Genomic DNA, 14,019 nt, shown 5'->3' on the forward strand with positions numbered 1-14,019 from the left:
GTTTGTAAATTGTAGTCTGGAGACACGGCCGTGTAGATCTCAGCGCGCAAATGTATTTTCTAATGTTGATAAACCTTTCTTGTTTTGATTATATTTAAAATTTACTGGTCTTCAGAAACAGCGGGATAGAAAATCTCGGCGACGTTGTGGATCTTACGGAAGCGAACAAGGTGCGCTTAAAACCTCTATAGTTCCTTCTCTTTTTGAAGCTAGCGGTTAGCTTGGATGCTAATTGTTTGTGTGATTCGCTCGAGCTCTTTCTCTCTCGGTAGACCAAATATTTCCACGGAGCTTTGTTGTTTAAACCTACGATTTGCTAAACTGACCTGCTATAACATTACGCTAGTGTAGTGAAATAACATGGCGTCAACAGGGAACTGAAGCTTACGTTAGCCGGATACTGTAGTAACGTTAGCTAGCTGTAGCCTTGGTAATCTTCCTGAATCCTAGTTTTACCTTTTTTTTTTACTAATCATTACACTTTTTACCGGCATCGCGAGCAGCCCGTGGTTGAGCTTCGGGGTAACTGTTGTTGTACATCTCCTACCGAACAGGCAGAAAAGAGAGAGAGACTATAATGGTCCTTAGTCAGATGGATGCCGGTAAAGCTTTGACGGCGGCAGCAGCCAGAGGGAACACAGGCGAGGTGCAGAGGATCCTGGAGGAATGCAGAGTGCATCCTGATACCCTCAATGAATTTGGCAGGACTGCGCTACAGGTGAGGCACAGCTCCCACAACTGTTGATGCTTATTTACCGAGGTACTGAATGAACATACACTGTAGAAATACGCCAATTCAGCCACTTGTTTGGTTCCAGTCTCCTCTCCTTGTAACAAAACAGGACATAAGGCTGTTGTGAATCTGTTATAGCACCCTGTACTGAGACATGTTTTATGTTAAAATCACACAGAATGAGTCCCAGTACCTGAGACTGCCTGGAAACCAGATAAATAACAGCACAATGGGGAATACCTGATTTTAGAAATGAATATAAGAGGATATACACTTAAAACCAATACATTCTAACACACAAACAACCCTGTTTTTGATCCCCCCTTCATGAATGTTATAGCATTTAGTTTGTTGAAACAACTTCCTGATCGCTTTAGAGGCTGTAGACTGTGATGCTGTTGGACTGTGTTGTTATACTGTGAGGCGTTTCCAATATTTTGTCCACACTGTTTATATAACCGAGGGTTGACTACTTGAGGCTGCAATTAACAATTGTTTTCGCAACCACTTAATCTGCCAAATGTCTTTTTTAAAAACTTCATAAAATCCATAAAATGTCAGAAATGAAGTAAAATGTCCATCACAATTTTTCATACCTCAAGCATCACGTCTCGTTTTTGTCTGACCTAAAGTACAAAAAACCCAAAGATATTCAGCTAACAATAAAATAATTGCAGAGGCTGAATCCTGACAATGTTGTCAGTGACTCAACATCTTTGTTTGTCATCAACGTTATAACTTTCATGAAGGTTGGATTTATTGTTGTAATGGACTATTTATTTCATTTAAGTATAGTGGTCACTGATTGTGTAAAGATACCTCTTGTCAATAAGGATTCTCATATTATTTTTATAAAGATTTTTATATTTATATTCTCTCAAAATGTTTATATTCTCATTAACTCTAAAGCCCAGACAGTTTATTTATTTAATTCTTCCCGCTGTCCCATTTTTACAGATTTTCTTGGAAGTGACTGAAATGTAACATTTAACAGGGATTAGTGATTTGATCACTGTCATGAAACCGATACTTTGACTTCAACTTGTCATTTGCAGTGTTGAATTCACTGTGCACTCTCTTCCCCTCTCCTCTACAGGTGATGATGATGGGAAACTCCAAGGTCGCCAGTTTGCTGTTGGAGAAAGGAGCCGACCCCAATGTCCAGGACAAACACGGGATAGCGCCTGTCCACGACGCAGCCCGCACGGGATTCCTGGACACTCTGCAGGTTCTGGTGGAGTACGGCGCCTCTGTGAACATCCCGGACCAGAGCGGCGCCCTGCCCATCCACATTGCCATCCGGGAAGGCCACCGGGATGTTGTGGAGTTCTTGGCACCGCGGTCCGACCTGAAGCACGCCAACATCAGTGGTCAGACAGCGATAGACGTGGCCCGAGCTTCGTGTGTGCCCGATATGATTGACTTGCTTTTCGCTCATATTCATAGTTAGTCAGAAGTCTGGGTGACTTCAGGGTGACCCAGACCTGAGTGTTTTTTTTTTTTTGCTTCAAACCTGGTGACTTGAATTCATTGCTGTGTAAAGGATTATATTTTTTTGTTAATAGTGGCTCAGCATTAATATGTGACACAGGACATATTGTCTTGGCAGCTTATTTTCAGTGGATGGGTGGCTATATTCAGTAGACACCTCTTTTGCACAGTGCAATTTAGGCACCTTATATATATCTGTTTTTCCCTATGAATTGGGAGTGCACATTTGTAGATAGTTTCCCCAATGTTTTGTAATTATTGCATTATTTCCATTGTGTAACAGTTGATACATTGTATGTGTTTTTAAACATTTTTACAATACTTGACATGGTGCACCCTGATTGCTTTTCCTAGTTTTGTTTCTCTTAATTAGATGTACTTAGACTTTGAATTTACTCTTATTTATTGTTGGAATAGGACTGAATATTCCTGTGACTTTGTACATAGCAACATTTATTGTGATTTGTTGAAATGTTATTTATATAAATACTTTTAAAACAAAAGTGAGATTATTCACTTTACTATTTGAAGAAGAAAGCACAAAATAAAGTATTGAACTTGAAGTGTTGAAGTCATAGTTTTCATTTTAAACCATAACTGATAACAGCTGAATTCTGAGATTTGGAGGCTTTAATAACCTGAATTTACATATGATTACGTATGTTTTTTTTCAATGCAGAGTTTTTATACTTAATATGGGTACAAAATTAATAGGCTAAAGTAAAGTGATATAGTTGTTTTTTGAAATGCTGGTCTAAATGCTTTAAAACAGCATTTAGACTATCATGAAGGCCAGATGTTCCCAGCTTGGGGGACATTATCCCATGAAAAGGGTCACATGGTGGTTAACAAGATGACAAATTAACTTTCTGCAACATAAACATGTTTTGTTTATAAGATTTTTCTGACTTCTCTTTAGTGTCTTTGTGTTATTAGTGTCTTTTTCTTGTGAAATACAAGGTTTTCCCTCTGGTCTATAAAAATTATGTAAATGTCAATAATTAAACTGCTCACACCTCAGTGACAGATGCAACAAGGGGTCCCAAGCAGACCTCGCTTCGAGGGGTCACAAGGCTAAAAGGTTGGGAACCACTGACTTTTTCGAACATTTTTCATATTTTGAAAATCTTTTGTTCGGCTGAAGCTAAAGGGGCATTCGATAAACTACATAAATAACATTTTCCTTTGCATTCATAACGATCAGACACATTTTGCCTTGAGAGATAAAACTGGACATAACTGTTAACAATGTTACACGCATCCTCAAGTGTTGAGCGCCAGACCAAGGTGATTCATGAAGGGCATTTATAATAACTCCCTGCTGGAATGCACTGTGCAGTGAAAACCCTCTCAAAGGTCACACAGATAGCTGGACTGCAGCTCAAAATGAATGAGGGCCCTGTTTTGTTGAGGCTTGTAGGTAACGACGGCACAGTTTGCTGATGTTTGTGCTCAGGGCTCTTATAGTACAATGGCTATTTTGTTTGCTTGTGTGTCACGGGCCAACTTCAGCGACCGAGAAAGGAGATACAGCTCAACTACTGTGCTGCCGAACCACCACATAGAGCCTCATGGTGTCACAGAGAGACCGTGTGTGTTACTGCCTTGTTTACCTGTGCTTCATGTGCATATCCTGTCTGAAACACATTTAAATTTACTTTAACTAAATTTTCTGAATTAATTTGACAGAGAAAATCTGCACTGAACGCTGTTAATTAAAGTAACTTTGTCAACTTTCTCGCTGAAGTACACTTATTACTGCTTGTACTTTACTTAAGTATTTGCATTTTGAGCTACTTAATACTTCAACTTAAATTTTAGAGTAAAACATTGTACTTTTTACACCACTACAGTTGGGTCAATATCACCATAAGGTGCCTTTGAGACTTCCCAATTTCCCCCCAAAAAGGCTGAGATTTTCCATTTAACTTCACATTTATTGTATTAAGTAGATGTTATGCTGTTAGAAATGCATGTTGGTCAAGCTCCCACACTTTTTTATAAATTAACTGCAAGCAGACAATGTACACGCAAACAGCAAAATATGTCAACCCTGTCAGGGACAATTTCAAAGTAGAATAAATACATTGTAATTACATAGTGATTATAAAATGTATATTTTCAGAAAGCTATTTAGTCCCTTTCTCAACACTATGTTTTAGTTAATGGGAAAAGTATTTGGATAGTAATGAAATTAGGGCAACCATGTGCACCCTGTCATGGAAGGCTTGCTGACAGGGTGGACAATTTTTGGCTAATGTTAGCATTTAATGAGCACATGGTGGACCTTCACTTAGCAACATGATTCAGTTAGCAAGCGGACTGTGTACTGTTTAACACATATATTTCGAATTTGTGAAAGGTTTTTATATTAATTGATATTTCACTATGACAGAGTGGACATATTAAGCTTGACAACATCTAACTAAACACCTAATATGATGAAAATTACTAAACATAAGTGTAAATACCTACTCTACAACTAGCCACTGTTTCAGTCTCCACTGAAGAAAGACAAAATGCTGGTTGTGATCTCACTGAAAACATCAGCGGGTTTCTTAAAGGGGCATTTAGCCCAAAATGACAGGGTGGACAGCAATTTCAGGGACACATGCAAATGTTCAATACTATTATGAAAATAGAATATACATGATCAAAATGACTTGTTTTATCAAATAACTTGTTGTGACAATAAAACCATGTAAAAAAAATTGATTTAGTATCATTTAACCACTTATTACACACACAGTGTGTGGGACATGCCAAAATCACGTACATCCAAAGAAAAAAAATGGTATGAAATGAAGGAAACACATTTTAAGAGACATATTATTGTACTGATATGTGTGCAAATCTTTGGTCCCTTATAATAAGATCTCAGAGTTTAATTATTCTGCTACATTTTCATGATGACTGAGTGATTCTGATGAAGACACCAAAGGCACTTTATAGTGATATTGACCCAGTTACTTGTTACTTTGCTGACAAAATTTACACACAAACTCAATAATCAGCTTATGAAATATGATTTGTTGTTATACATTAAAGTACCCTATAAAATATTTGAAAAAGTATTAGTTCAAACGGGCTTCACTTCAACTAGCTACACTGAAATGCTACTTGTATATCAATGCATTGATAATAAAAATATAGCACTCACAGGACATATTTTTTTCTGCCTTGTGAGTATTTTGTTTGATAGTTTATATACATTTTTCTGGTATTACTTCTGGACTACTTCAGTTAACATTTTGAATGCAGGACGCTTCCTTGCATGGGAGTATTTTTACAGGATGGTTTTGTCACTTTTACTGAGGTATGAGCTTCAAATACTTACTACACTTTCTGGATGTTATAGCTTGCAGTCTACAGTTGCTTCTTGTTTTCACCTCCCTTTTTCAGATTTACATCATATCACACACAGGCACCTGCTGGACGCAGCATAGTCCAACCACAGTATTTGATTTTTGGTATTGAACAAGTCTACCGGAGCAGCTTGAGGTTAAATACCTCCCCCAAGGGTACGTCAGCAGTATTTGTCAAAGAGAAAAAAAAAAGTAGAGTAATTTACATTCCCGCCCATGTTTTCCCAGCTCATTTTGAAACAGCAGCCTTCCTCTCCATGGTCTATGCTACCACTCCCTCATCTTGTGTAATAAAGACACACAGCAACAAATGATATATTTTCACCCACATTTCACAACTAAAATAGTTACAAAGCAGTTGTCAACATGTTAGTGACTAAAGCGGCCTCAGACAGACCTGCCTCCAGCCACTAGGTAGAGCTCTGTGACTTCACCAAGCACCAGTGTGGGGGTGTTGCTGGATGTGCAAATACTCTCTGTATAAACATTGTTGTTGTGGTTTGATTTGTTCTGCAGGTGGGGAGAGGTAGAGTGACACTGGCACATTTGCAAGCAGCAGGAAGCAGTAGGAGTAGACAAGAAAAACTACCATTAGTCAACTCCCTCAGCCATGAGCATACACATACAGATATGCGGGAATATGTGATGATGAGGGAGGAGAAGGTGTGAGTCAAGTATCTGATTTTTATTATCTGATGGGAGAATTTTTGCTCCTATTAGAGAGAGAGAGAGAGAATATGACAAAAGAATCAGCTGTTCAAATAAGACATTTGAAGACATCACCTTAATGGTTTTGGTTTTATGTGGTTCTTTGTTTTCTGGACCAAACGGTTAATCAAGAAGATAATCTGCAAATTATTCTATAATGGAAACAACTAGTTAGCTGCAGCCCTAATTCTTAAGAAGTCGTAAAAAGTAATGGCAAGTTAAAGTGGTAAGGAAGTTAAAGGACAGGTTAACGTTTTTTAAAGGTTTGTCTTAATACAATAATCGCGTGCCCATGGGTACATTGAAATGGTTGTTGGGTTAATACAACAACACACTTTATTACTCTGAGTTAGTCAAACCAGTCAGTCTTCTTAGTCTGAAATTTTATCCCCCTGGCCTGTTTTTTCCTCATTTCGTATCCTGTATGGAAAGAAGGAATAATTACAGTGCCCAGTGACACTTTTAATGTTCAAACATTCAATCAAAAGCTATTGGCATAACCTAATAAGTTAGTCAATTGCACAAATAACTATCTAAGATAAGCTTTTGTAGAGGAAGAAACCCTAAAGACAAATTGGTACGATCGCATTTCCTTTATATCAAACCAACCCAACTGTTGTCACCCTTACCAGAAGGTAAAATTAAATGTGATCAGTTGCACAATGCCAACACACCACTAACTGCATTTCCTTCTTCCATCCTGAACAAGGAAGGAGTTTTAAGGCACAATTTCCTGTACAACCATTAGAGTCATAAACGTCCTCAAGCGTCCTTGTGGCGAAGTATGCATCGGCATTAAAAGCAAATCTTTGAAGACTAAAATGGCAGAACATTTTTCTGCTATTAGACATGCAAACGGAGACAGTCCTGTTGTTCTTATTGCTTTGCACACGTGAAACATCTCCTGGCCTCACACAGGTATACTGATATAGAGAGAGTTCAAATTTCCAGACGAGGAGGTAACTTGAAGGAAGCCTTCCTGAAACGTGACATATTGGATTACTGAATCAGAGACTCTTACACCACTGGGAAGGAATGAGGGCCTGGATCTCAGTACAGTGTCTTCCTGTGAAATGTCCTGTGATACATACCAACCTACTGTCAAATCCCAAAGTGTGATTGAAGTTTGCCTTTTATAAAATTTGTTTCTACTGTGGTATAAACTACTTGAGTGATTATAGGTGCTGTATGCTGTTGTGTGGAATCATGAACAGACCTCCAACACAGCTGTTATGCAATTACAGGCTGGATTTTTACCACTATATCACTGGTGTGTGTGGGAATTGACTTTTCCTCTTTGCCATATCAACCAAGACAGTCACTCTGAGGTCATATAACACATTTGATTAGTTATGAACTTTGATGCCAGCGTAAACTGTCTCTGCTTTAATTCACACTTCAGCTCAGTCCATCCCAGCCTGCAGGAACTGCATCGTAACATTTTAAACTTCAGAGCAGCAGACGCTCACATGGAAAGAAGAAGCTTCCCTGTCAGATTTTCCTACTCAAATGTAAATACAGCAAACAAAACTATCAGACCTGCATGGCACTCCACAAGTAAGACTCAGCAGCAGCTGAGCTGGCAGCAGCTGTGGCATTTCAGATTCATGTCGGTACACCACCTCTAAGAAGAAGAAATCACCCCTAACAACTAAAAACAAACCTCTCAGAGACAATACATGTTGTTATTTTCAGGCCAAGCCTTAGTCACCATGATGCAATCACATCTGCTTTGGTTAATGTTGGTGACACACTTGACTGCCACTTTAAGGGAGGTGAAGAAACGGGTAAATGATTGACAAAGCATTGTGACATTAAGCATAAACATAAACAGCTTCCTCCTTTAGGTGCTGTACTCAAATCCATCTGAATGATAAGATATGAAAGAAGAAGTGTGTGGCAGCAGGGGCAGGTCAGTGTATGCTCTAGTATTACTGAGGTATGTCCTGACAGGATAACATTTGTAGTCATGCAAGCCAGGACATGATGGGCACTGCAGTTCAGGCTGAAAAGTGGAAGCAGCGGCTGAGGCGTAAAAGTATGTGAGATGTGTTAGAGGAGTTTGCTAACAGACACTATTAAATCATTTTATTTCCTTGATTTATTGTGTTAAAGAGGCACTCTAAAGGCATCTGCACCACAGTATGATGTGCAAAATGTGCGGTCAAATTAAGCATTATATTTTACATTTTACAACTCAAATTCTAATTTCTCAACAGTGTTTTCTGGAAATCACATTCTGTTCTACCTCCTATTTTACTGTAAAAGTTTAATTGTGCTAAAGAGATAGTAAAAAAAAATGCAATATTGAATTCTAGGAACGCCATTATAATATAATGTAATATAATGTATCTACAAACCATCACCACAGACATCACTTCACTCAGTACATTACTCATCCAAAAGGCATTGTAACGACAACAATTGTATCGTCCTTCTGTTTGTAAATGATTAATCATTGTATCGTGTTGTGCATACTGAATATCACACTCACTTAACTTTTATCCGATTCATAATCCCGTGTATGATTTCAGTCTTTCCTCTATTTGACTGAATATGTAAACAGAAAGATGAATAGCTTTTATTCTGCTACTGAAAGGCTTTTTCTCCCTCCACTTGTTTGGTGTCTGAATAGGAGCAACATGAGCCACCACACTGTGGAAAACACGTCATGCTGTATAAACCTGTCCGACAGGATACTGCACAGTTAGAAATCCCTTGACTTTTGCTTTAAAGAGTCACAAAATGTTCAGTGAACAAAACTCGAGCCAAGTGACAATGGTGGTCCAGAATGATTATGTAACAGACCTTGTCTGAGTTGAGTTGTCTGACCCTGTATTTATAATACTTGCTGCTAAATGTTACATTACAGTGTTTAACTAAAAAAAAAGGTATTTACAGGACACCTACAAACTTTGTAAAGTGTTTATTTGAAAAAGGTACTTTGAAAGAAAATGCATAAATAAGATTTTCAAAAAATGTGCAAATTAGTTTTTCACTTACTGACAGATGTGAACACTCATTTCACAATGACTGATTTTATAAATATGTTTTTTAATGTTTGTTTATCCTTTTGTGGTAAGTTATAGTTTCCCTTTCTGTGCTGTTTTACATGAAAAATACCATTCAGTGATACGGATGTTTCTCCATGCAAGGCAGACCACTATCAGTTACTGTGCGACACTGAGGAAAGATCAGAGTTCATGACATCCCTCAGCTCTACACACTCAGCCATTAGTCAACTTGCTTCGTATATCCGATGGCAGCAAATCCAGCAGGCTGTCTTCTACTATCAGTCCATTGAGATTCAGCAGGGGACAGTCCCCGACCTCCAGAGGTAGCGACTCCAGGCGGTTCCCTTTAATCTCCAGCCGGACCAGCTGGGCCAGTGTGGCAACTCTGGAGCTGAGACACGACAGGCAGTTGTTTCCAAGGGCCAGTGTCTTTAGCCTTTTACAGGAGAAGAGCTCCTCTGGCAGCGTCTCTAAAGAGTTGAAAGCAGCGGAGAAGAACTGGAGGCTCTGCAGGATGCCCACCTCAGGAGGAAGAGAGGTGAGCTGGTTGTGGGAGACGTCGAGGTGCCTGAGTTTGGTGCAATAATACAGCCGAGAGGGAAGCTTTCGTAGCTTGTTCCAGCTAACGTCCAGCGTCTCCAGGGAGTGCAGCTTACTGATATGATCAGGGATGTAGGTGATTTTGTTGTGCCACAGTCGGAGTGTCACTAAACGACGACAGTGCTGTAAGCTCAGAATCTCCTCCACAGTGGCAAGTTTGTTTTCCTTCAGGTCCAACTCCTGCAGATTGTTCAGACTGAAGACGGCACTTGGGATACGCTCCAACTCACAGCCCACTAACTCCAATGAGACTATGTTGGTTAACTTCTTCAGGCTGCTGAAAGCTTGGAGCTTGACACCTTCATTGAAGATACACAACCGCTGTAGCTGCAACGCATCCACGATGCTGGGCGGGATCTTAGTAAGGTTGGAGCGGAGAGTGAGGACTCTGAGAGCTCTGAGCTCTCGAAGGGTGTCCAGAGTGGCACTTTTGGACACCTCATTGGTTAGAGGACCGTTCAGATGTAAGTCCTCCAGGCCATGCAGGGTGTACATCCACATAGGCACCTCTTCTAAACTTTCAAAAGCTAGTCGTAGGACCTTTAAATGTGCCTTGAGGTGGTTCAGAGCAGGCAGCTGGAGCTTTGCTGGACAGTAAATCAGTGACAACTCCTGAAGAGAGTCTAGCTTTGCCACATTAGCTGGGATGATAATGTTTTTAACTTGCTCCAGCTTGAGTGATTCTACTTCAGGAATCTCGAAGACTGTGTCGGGGAGCCCCGGCAGCATTGACAGGTGGAGCTCCAACCGGTCGCTGGTGTTCCTGGCAAGGCGGGTTCGCAGCTTCTTGGCGGTCCACTCGTAGTTGAGGTTGAGCTGATGGAGACGGCTCTCGCTGACCTCAGAGAGAAAGACAGCAAATCTCTTAGAGTAAAGAGCATCATACTGGTCCACAAGGTGCAGGAGAAACGCAAAGTCATTCTTCACGTCCGGTATGTCGTTGATACCCGTCTCCAGTCTGACCTGCTCAAAGGAGTACTCCTTCAGAGGCCTGTGAAACAGCCAGTAGAGGGTGTAGATGCACAGAAGTCCAAACACTCCCACAAAGCAAATATAGCAGTAGGCAAGCTTGGAGAAAAGATGGGCTTTGTTGTGGTTACAGCAATAAATATCAAAACCAGTCAGCTCAGGAGGAACATAACAACGCACTACTATCTCAATGTTGGGTACCAGTACTGCAGTGTAGACAATGATTAAAAGGAACTTGAAGACTTTCAGTGATGTTTGTAGCACATACATGACATACAAGATGTCTGCTTCTTCTACATGTGTTCTGAACTTCTTCACCTTCTCAAACAGAGCTTTGGCCTGCTCTCCCTCTTTCTTATCCAGGACGGACAGGGTCGACTGAGGCTCCGGACTCTTCTTCTCTGGATTAGACTTGACGGATGAGGAGCGAAGAAGCCCCACCGTTTCCTCGTCGTCTGCTCGTCGATCCGTGGGTTCTTTTGTCATGGTGTTCCTCCTCCAGCTAACTAGTTTCTCCTCCCCTCTCTCCTCAGAAACCTCGCTCAGGGCCCTCGTGGTCCAGGGTGAATCAAAGCACTTCCCGAGGATTGTAACGAAGAGGTCGATTTTAGAGGATGTCCCAGGGAACTTGAACCAGAAGCTGCTTGCTACCATGAAGATCATGGTGTGGATCACAACGAGGTACGGAAAGTACTTTGCAAACCAGTGGACAAACCTCTCGTAGCAATAGTGGTTGACAAACACGTACTGGTGGATGTCCAGGTTGTTCTTGCGACCAGACACCTCCTGGATGATGGGGCTGACTGGTTTGACCAGTGTGTGCTGCGACGTCTCATTTTCCCTGTAATTCCGGATGTGGCTGCAGTCGATCGCCTCAGGCGTCGGGCTGGTGAAGTGGCTGGGAAGGCAAGCGATCTTGTCTTGGGTGAGCTGGGGAAAATAGACAAATGAAAGAATAAATTAGGGGAGAAATAGGAAAATAACAGGAATGTGTGACAATGTATTTACCTATGTACAACAGTCTGTTACATGGAAAGAGTATATCTGAATGGACAATAACAAGATCCTTGTATTCACCATCTTAGAAAAAAAATGTTTTTAAGAAAATGCACAGCCAACCTCCTCTAAAAGTAATGTCCTTTCAACTTTTATGCACATTTAAACTGCTGTATACAAATAATTAGAGATAAAACCTGAATAAAGAAGCAGAGAAAGAAAATAACTCCAGACATTCAGGGCAGGAGGGGTCATTGAATGGTCTGATGAGTATGAGATGAATAATGTGCTCCTCACAGTAACCAGATCTCAACCCAATTAATCACTTATGAGCATTTTGGACCTGAAATCATCATCAACATAAGTAATCAGTGGGGGCTCATTCTCATATATATAATTTTAGTTTTTCCTTTAATTTGTAACCCATTCGTATTTTGAGACTTAAGAAATGTTTTTTTTGTTTGGGGCTATTTTAAGCAGCGGATTAAACACGCATTTGGTACTGGTGAGTATTTACAGCAGCAGGGCGGTGTGTACAAAAGACTGACTTAAAATACATTAGAGTTTACATTAGAGTCCATGTTATAACATGTTCAGTGCAACAGCGTGGCTCATTGATGTGTTTTTAATAGTTTTTAGACAAGAATAATGAAGATCTGTGGCACGGAGGGAGAGGCTGTATCAGGCTTTGGTTACTTCTCAGTGCAATCAATTTATTGTTGATTTGTTGACAATAGGAAATACAGAATATCACCAGACTTGGTGATAAACAGATATTTTGCACTACATATATATGAATATTGCAATAAAAACATGAAAATGCCTCCATATGACAAATCATGTAGACCCTATGCTATTTTAAAATGACACAGAAATGATGATCAGACGGTGAGAGACACATTAAGCAGCAAGTTAGTGATCTGAATCTGCAGTAAGTGGGTCAAGAGAGGCAAGTTAGTTCAGTTACACAGTCTGTGTTTTAGCCTGACTTGGAGGAATGACTGTAGCATGTGCCATTAGAAAGAGAGGAAACAAAATATTCCTCTGAGTTACTCTGACATGCCACAATAGACAGAAATGATCAGGTTAGGTTATGGTAGGTTTATAATAATTATGTTGCTAAATCCGTTTCCACCCATAGACGTACATTTAAGGATTTAAGAGCTTCGGATTACAAAGCGGCTAGTTTGTAGGTGCCTCACCTGCAAGGTGCACCCAAAGACTCCAATCATAAGCATAGCAACGCACAGGTACTCTGAGAAAACATCCCACCACGGTTTCAGGACCCGAAACTTTGAGTTCTGCTCTGTGCCGAGGTTTCTGAATTCACCCAATGGGATCATCCTGGCTGCTGCTCCACACTGATGGAAGAAAAGAGTGGCTGTGAACACCGAGGCTAAAATAGGCCTTTAACACAGTGCAGTCTCTGGAGAACGTCTTGTCAAAGGTTTTAAAGTTATATGACACAAAAACGACACATGACAGGATACACAGGACTATTTGACTGACTACAGGCTTTAGTTATCTATGGCCTTGAATGAATGAATGAGCAGTCTGCTGCTCAACTGTAGGTGGGTTCAAAGTGGTCAAACTAGTCTGACAGCAAGGTCTGACCAAAAAAAAAAAAGTTGCCTAACTCTAGTTCAGGAGAGGGTTGGGATACTTTTTTAGATTGTTTCCTTTTAGTTAGTAAACTATAAAAGGTAAAAATGTTCAACCTATGTGATAACACCACAGCATCTAAATCTATAAGTTAGGCTATTTAGTTTCTGGTGTTAATTGTTAAGATGTGACTGGGTAGACAGATAAACAACCCATTGTAACAGGCAAAGCCAGACTTTCTGCATGATTTTAATCATTTTAAACAGTGTCATTTCTGTTTAATTAAAAGAAGCGTTTTGACATCTCGTCCTTAAAGGCTCTGGACTCCATTATTTGTGCGAACTCTCACAAACATATACTGCACATGTTCATAAACAGACATCCACCAACTTTTATCGCTTCAAAATAGTTTGTTTGTCCCTGAAATATCAACATTTATAGTGCAGTTAAAAAAAACGTGTCGCACTCAGCTTTAACCAGGTGAGTTTTACTTACCTGCGCCCGAGGAGGATCCACTGGTGTCCGGTGGGACTGTGGAATC

The 14,019-nt window shown here is 40.2% G+C and overlaps 2 protein-coding genes across 2 annotated transcripts; one reads left to right on the top strand and one right to left on the bottom strand.

Annotated features, from left to right (window-relative positions):
• Positions 1–10: 10 nt before the first annotated feature.
• Positions 11–2,787, top strand: cdkn2d (cyclin-dependent kinase inhibitor 2D (p19, inhibits CDK4)). The gene is made up of 3 exons (XM_070856292.1): positions 11–170; positions 555–718; positions 1,830–2,787. The coding sequence occupies exons 2-3, from the start codon at positions 578–580 to the stop codon at positions 2,181–2,183; spliced, it is 495 nt and encodes a 164-aa protein (XP_070712393.1). The 5' UTR covers positions 11–170; positions 555–577; the 3' UTR covers positions 2,184–2,787.
• A 6,515-nt stretch (positions 2,788–9,302) lies between these two features.
• On the bottom strand, positions 9,303–14,019 carry LOC139225437 (volume-regulated anion channel subunit LRRC8E). Its single transcript, XM_070856278.1, has 3 exons — positions 13,974–14,019; positions 13,079–13,237; positions 9,303–11,810 (listed from the first exon to the last, which is right to left on the bottom strand). The coding sequence occupies exons 2-3, from the start codon at positions 13,217–13,219 to the stop codon at positions 9,525–9,527; spliced, it is 2,427 nt and encodes an 808-aa protein (XP_070712379.1). The 5' UTR covers positions 13,220–13,237; positions 13,974–14,019; the 3' UTR covers positions 9,303–9,524.

This window comes from Pempheris klunzingeri, chromosome 3 (assembly GCF_042242105.1).
Source record: "Pempheris klunzingeri isolate RE-2024b chromosome 3, fPemKlu1.hap1, whole genome shotgun sequence".
NCBI lineage: Eukaryota > Metazoa > Chordata > Actinopteri > Acropomatiformes > Pempheridae > Pempheris > Pempheris klunzingeri.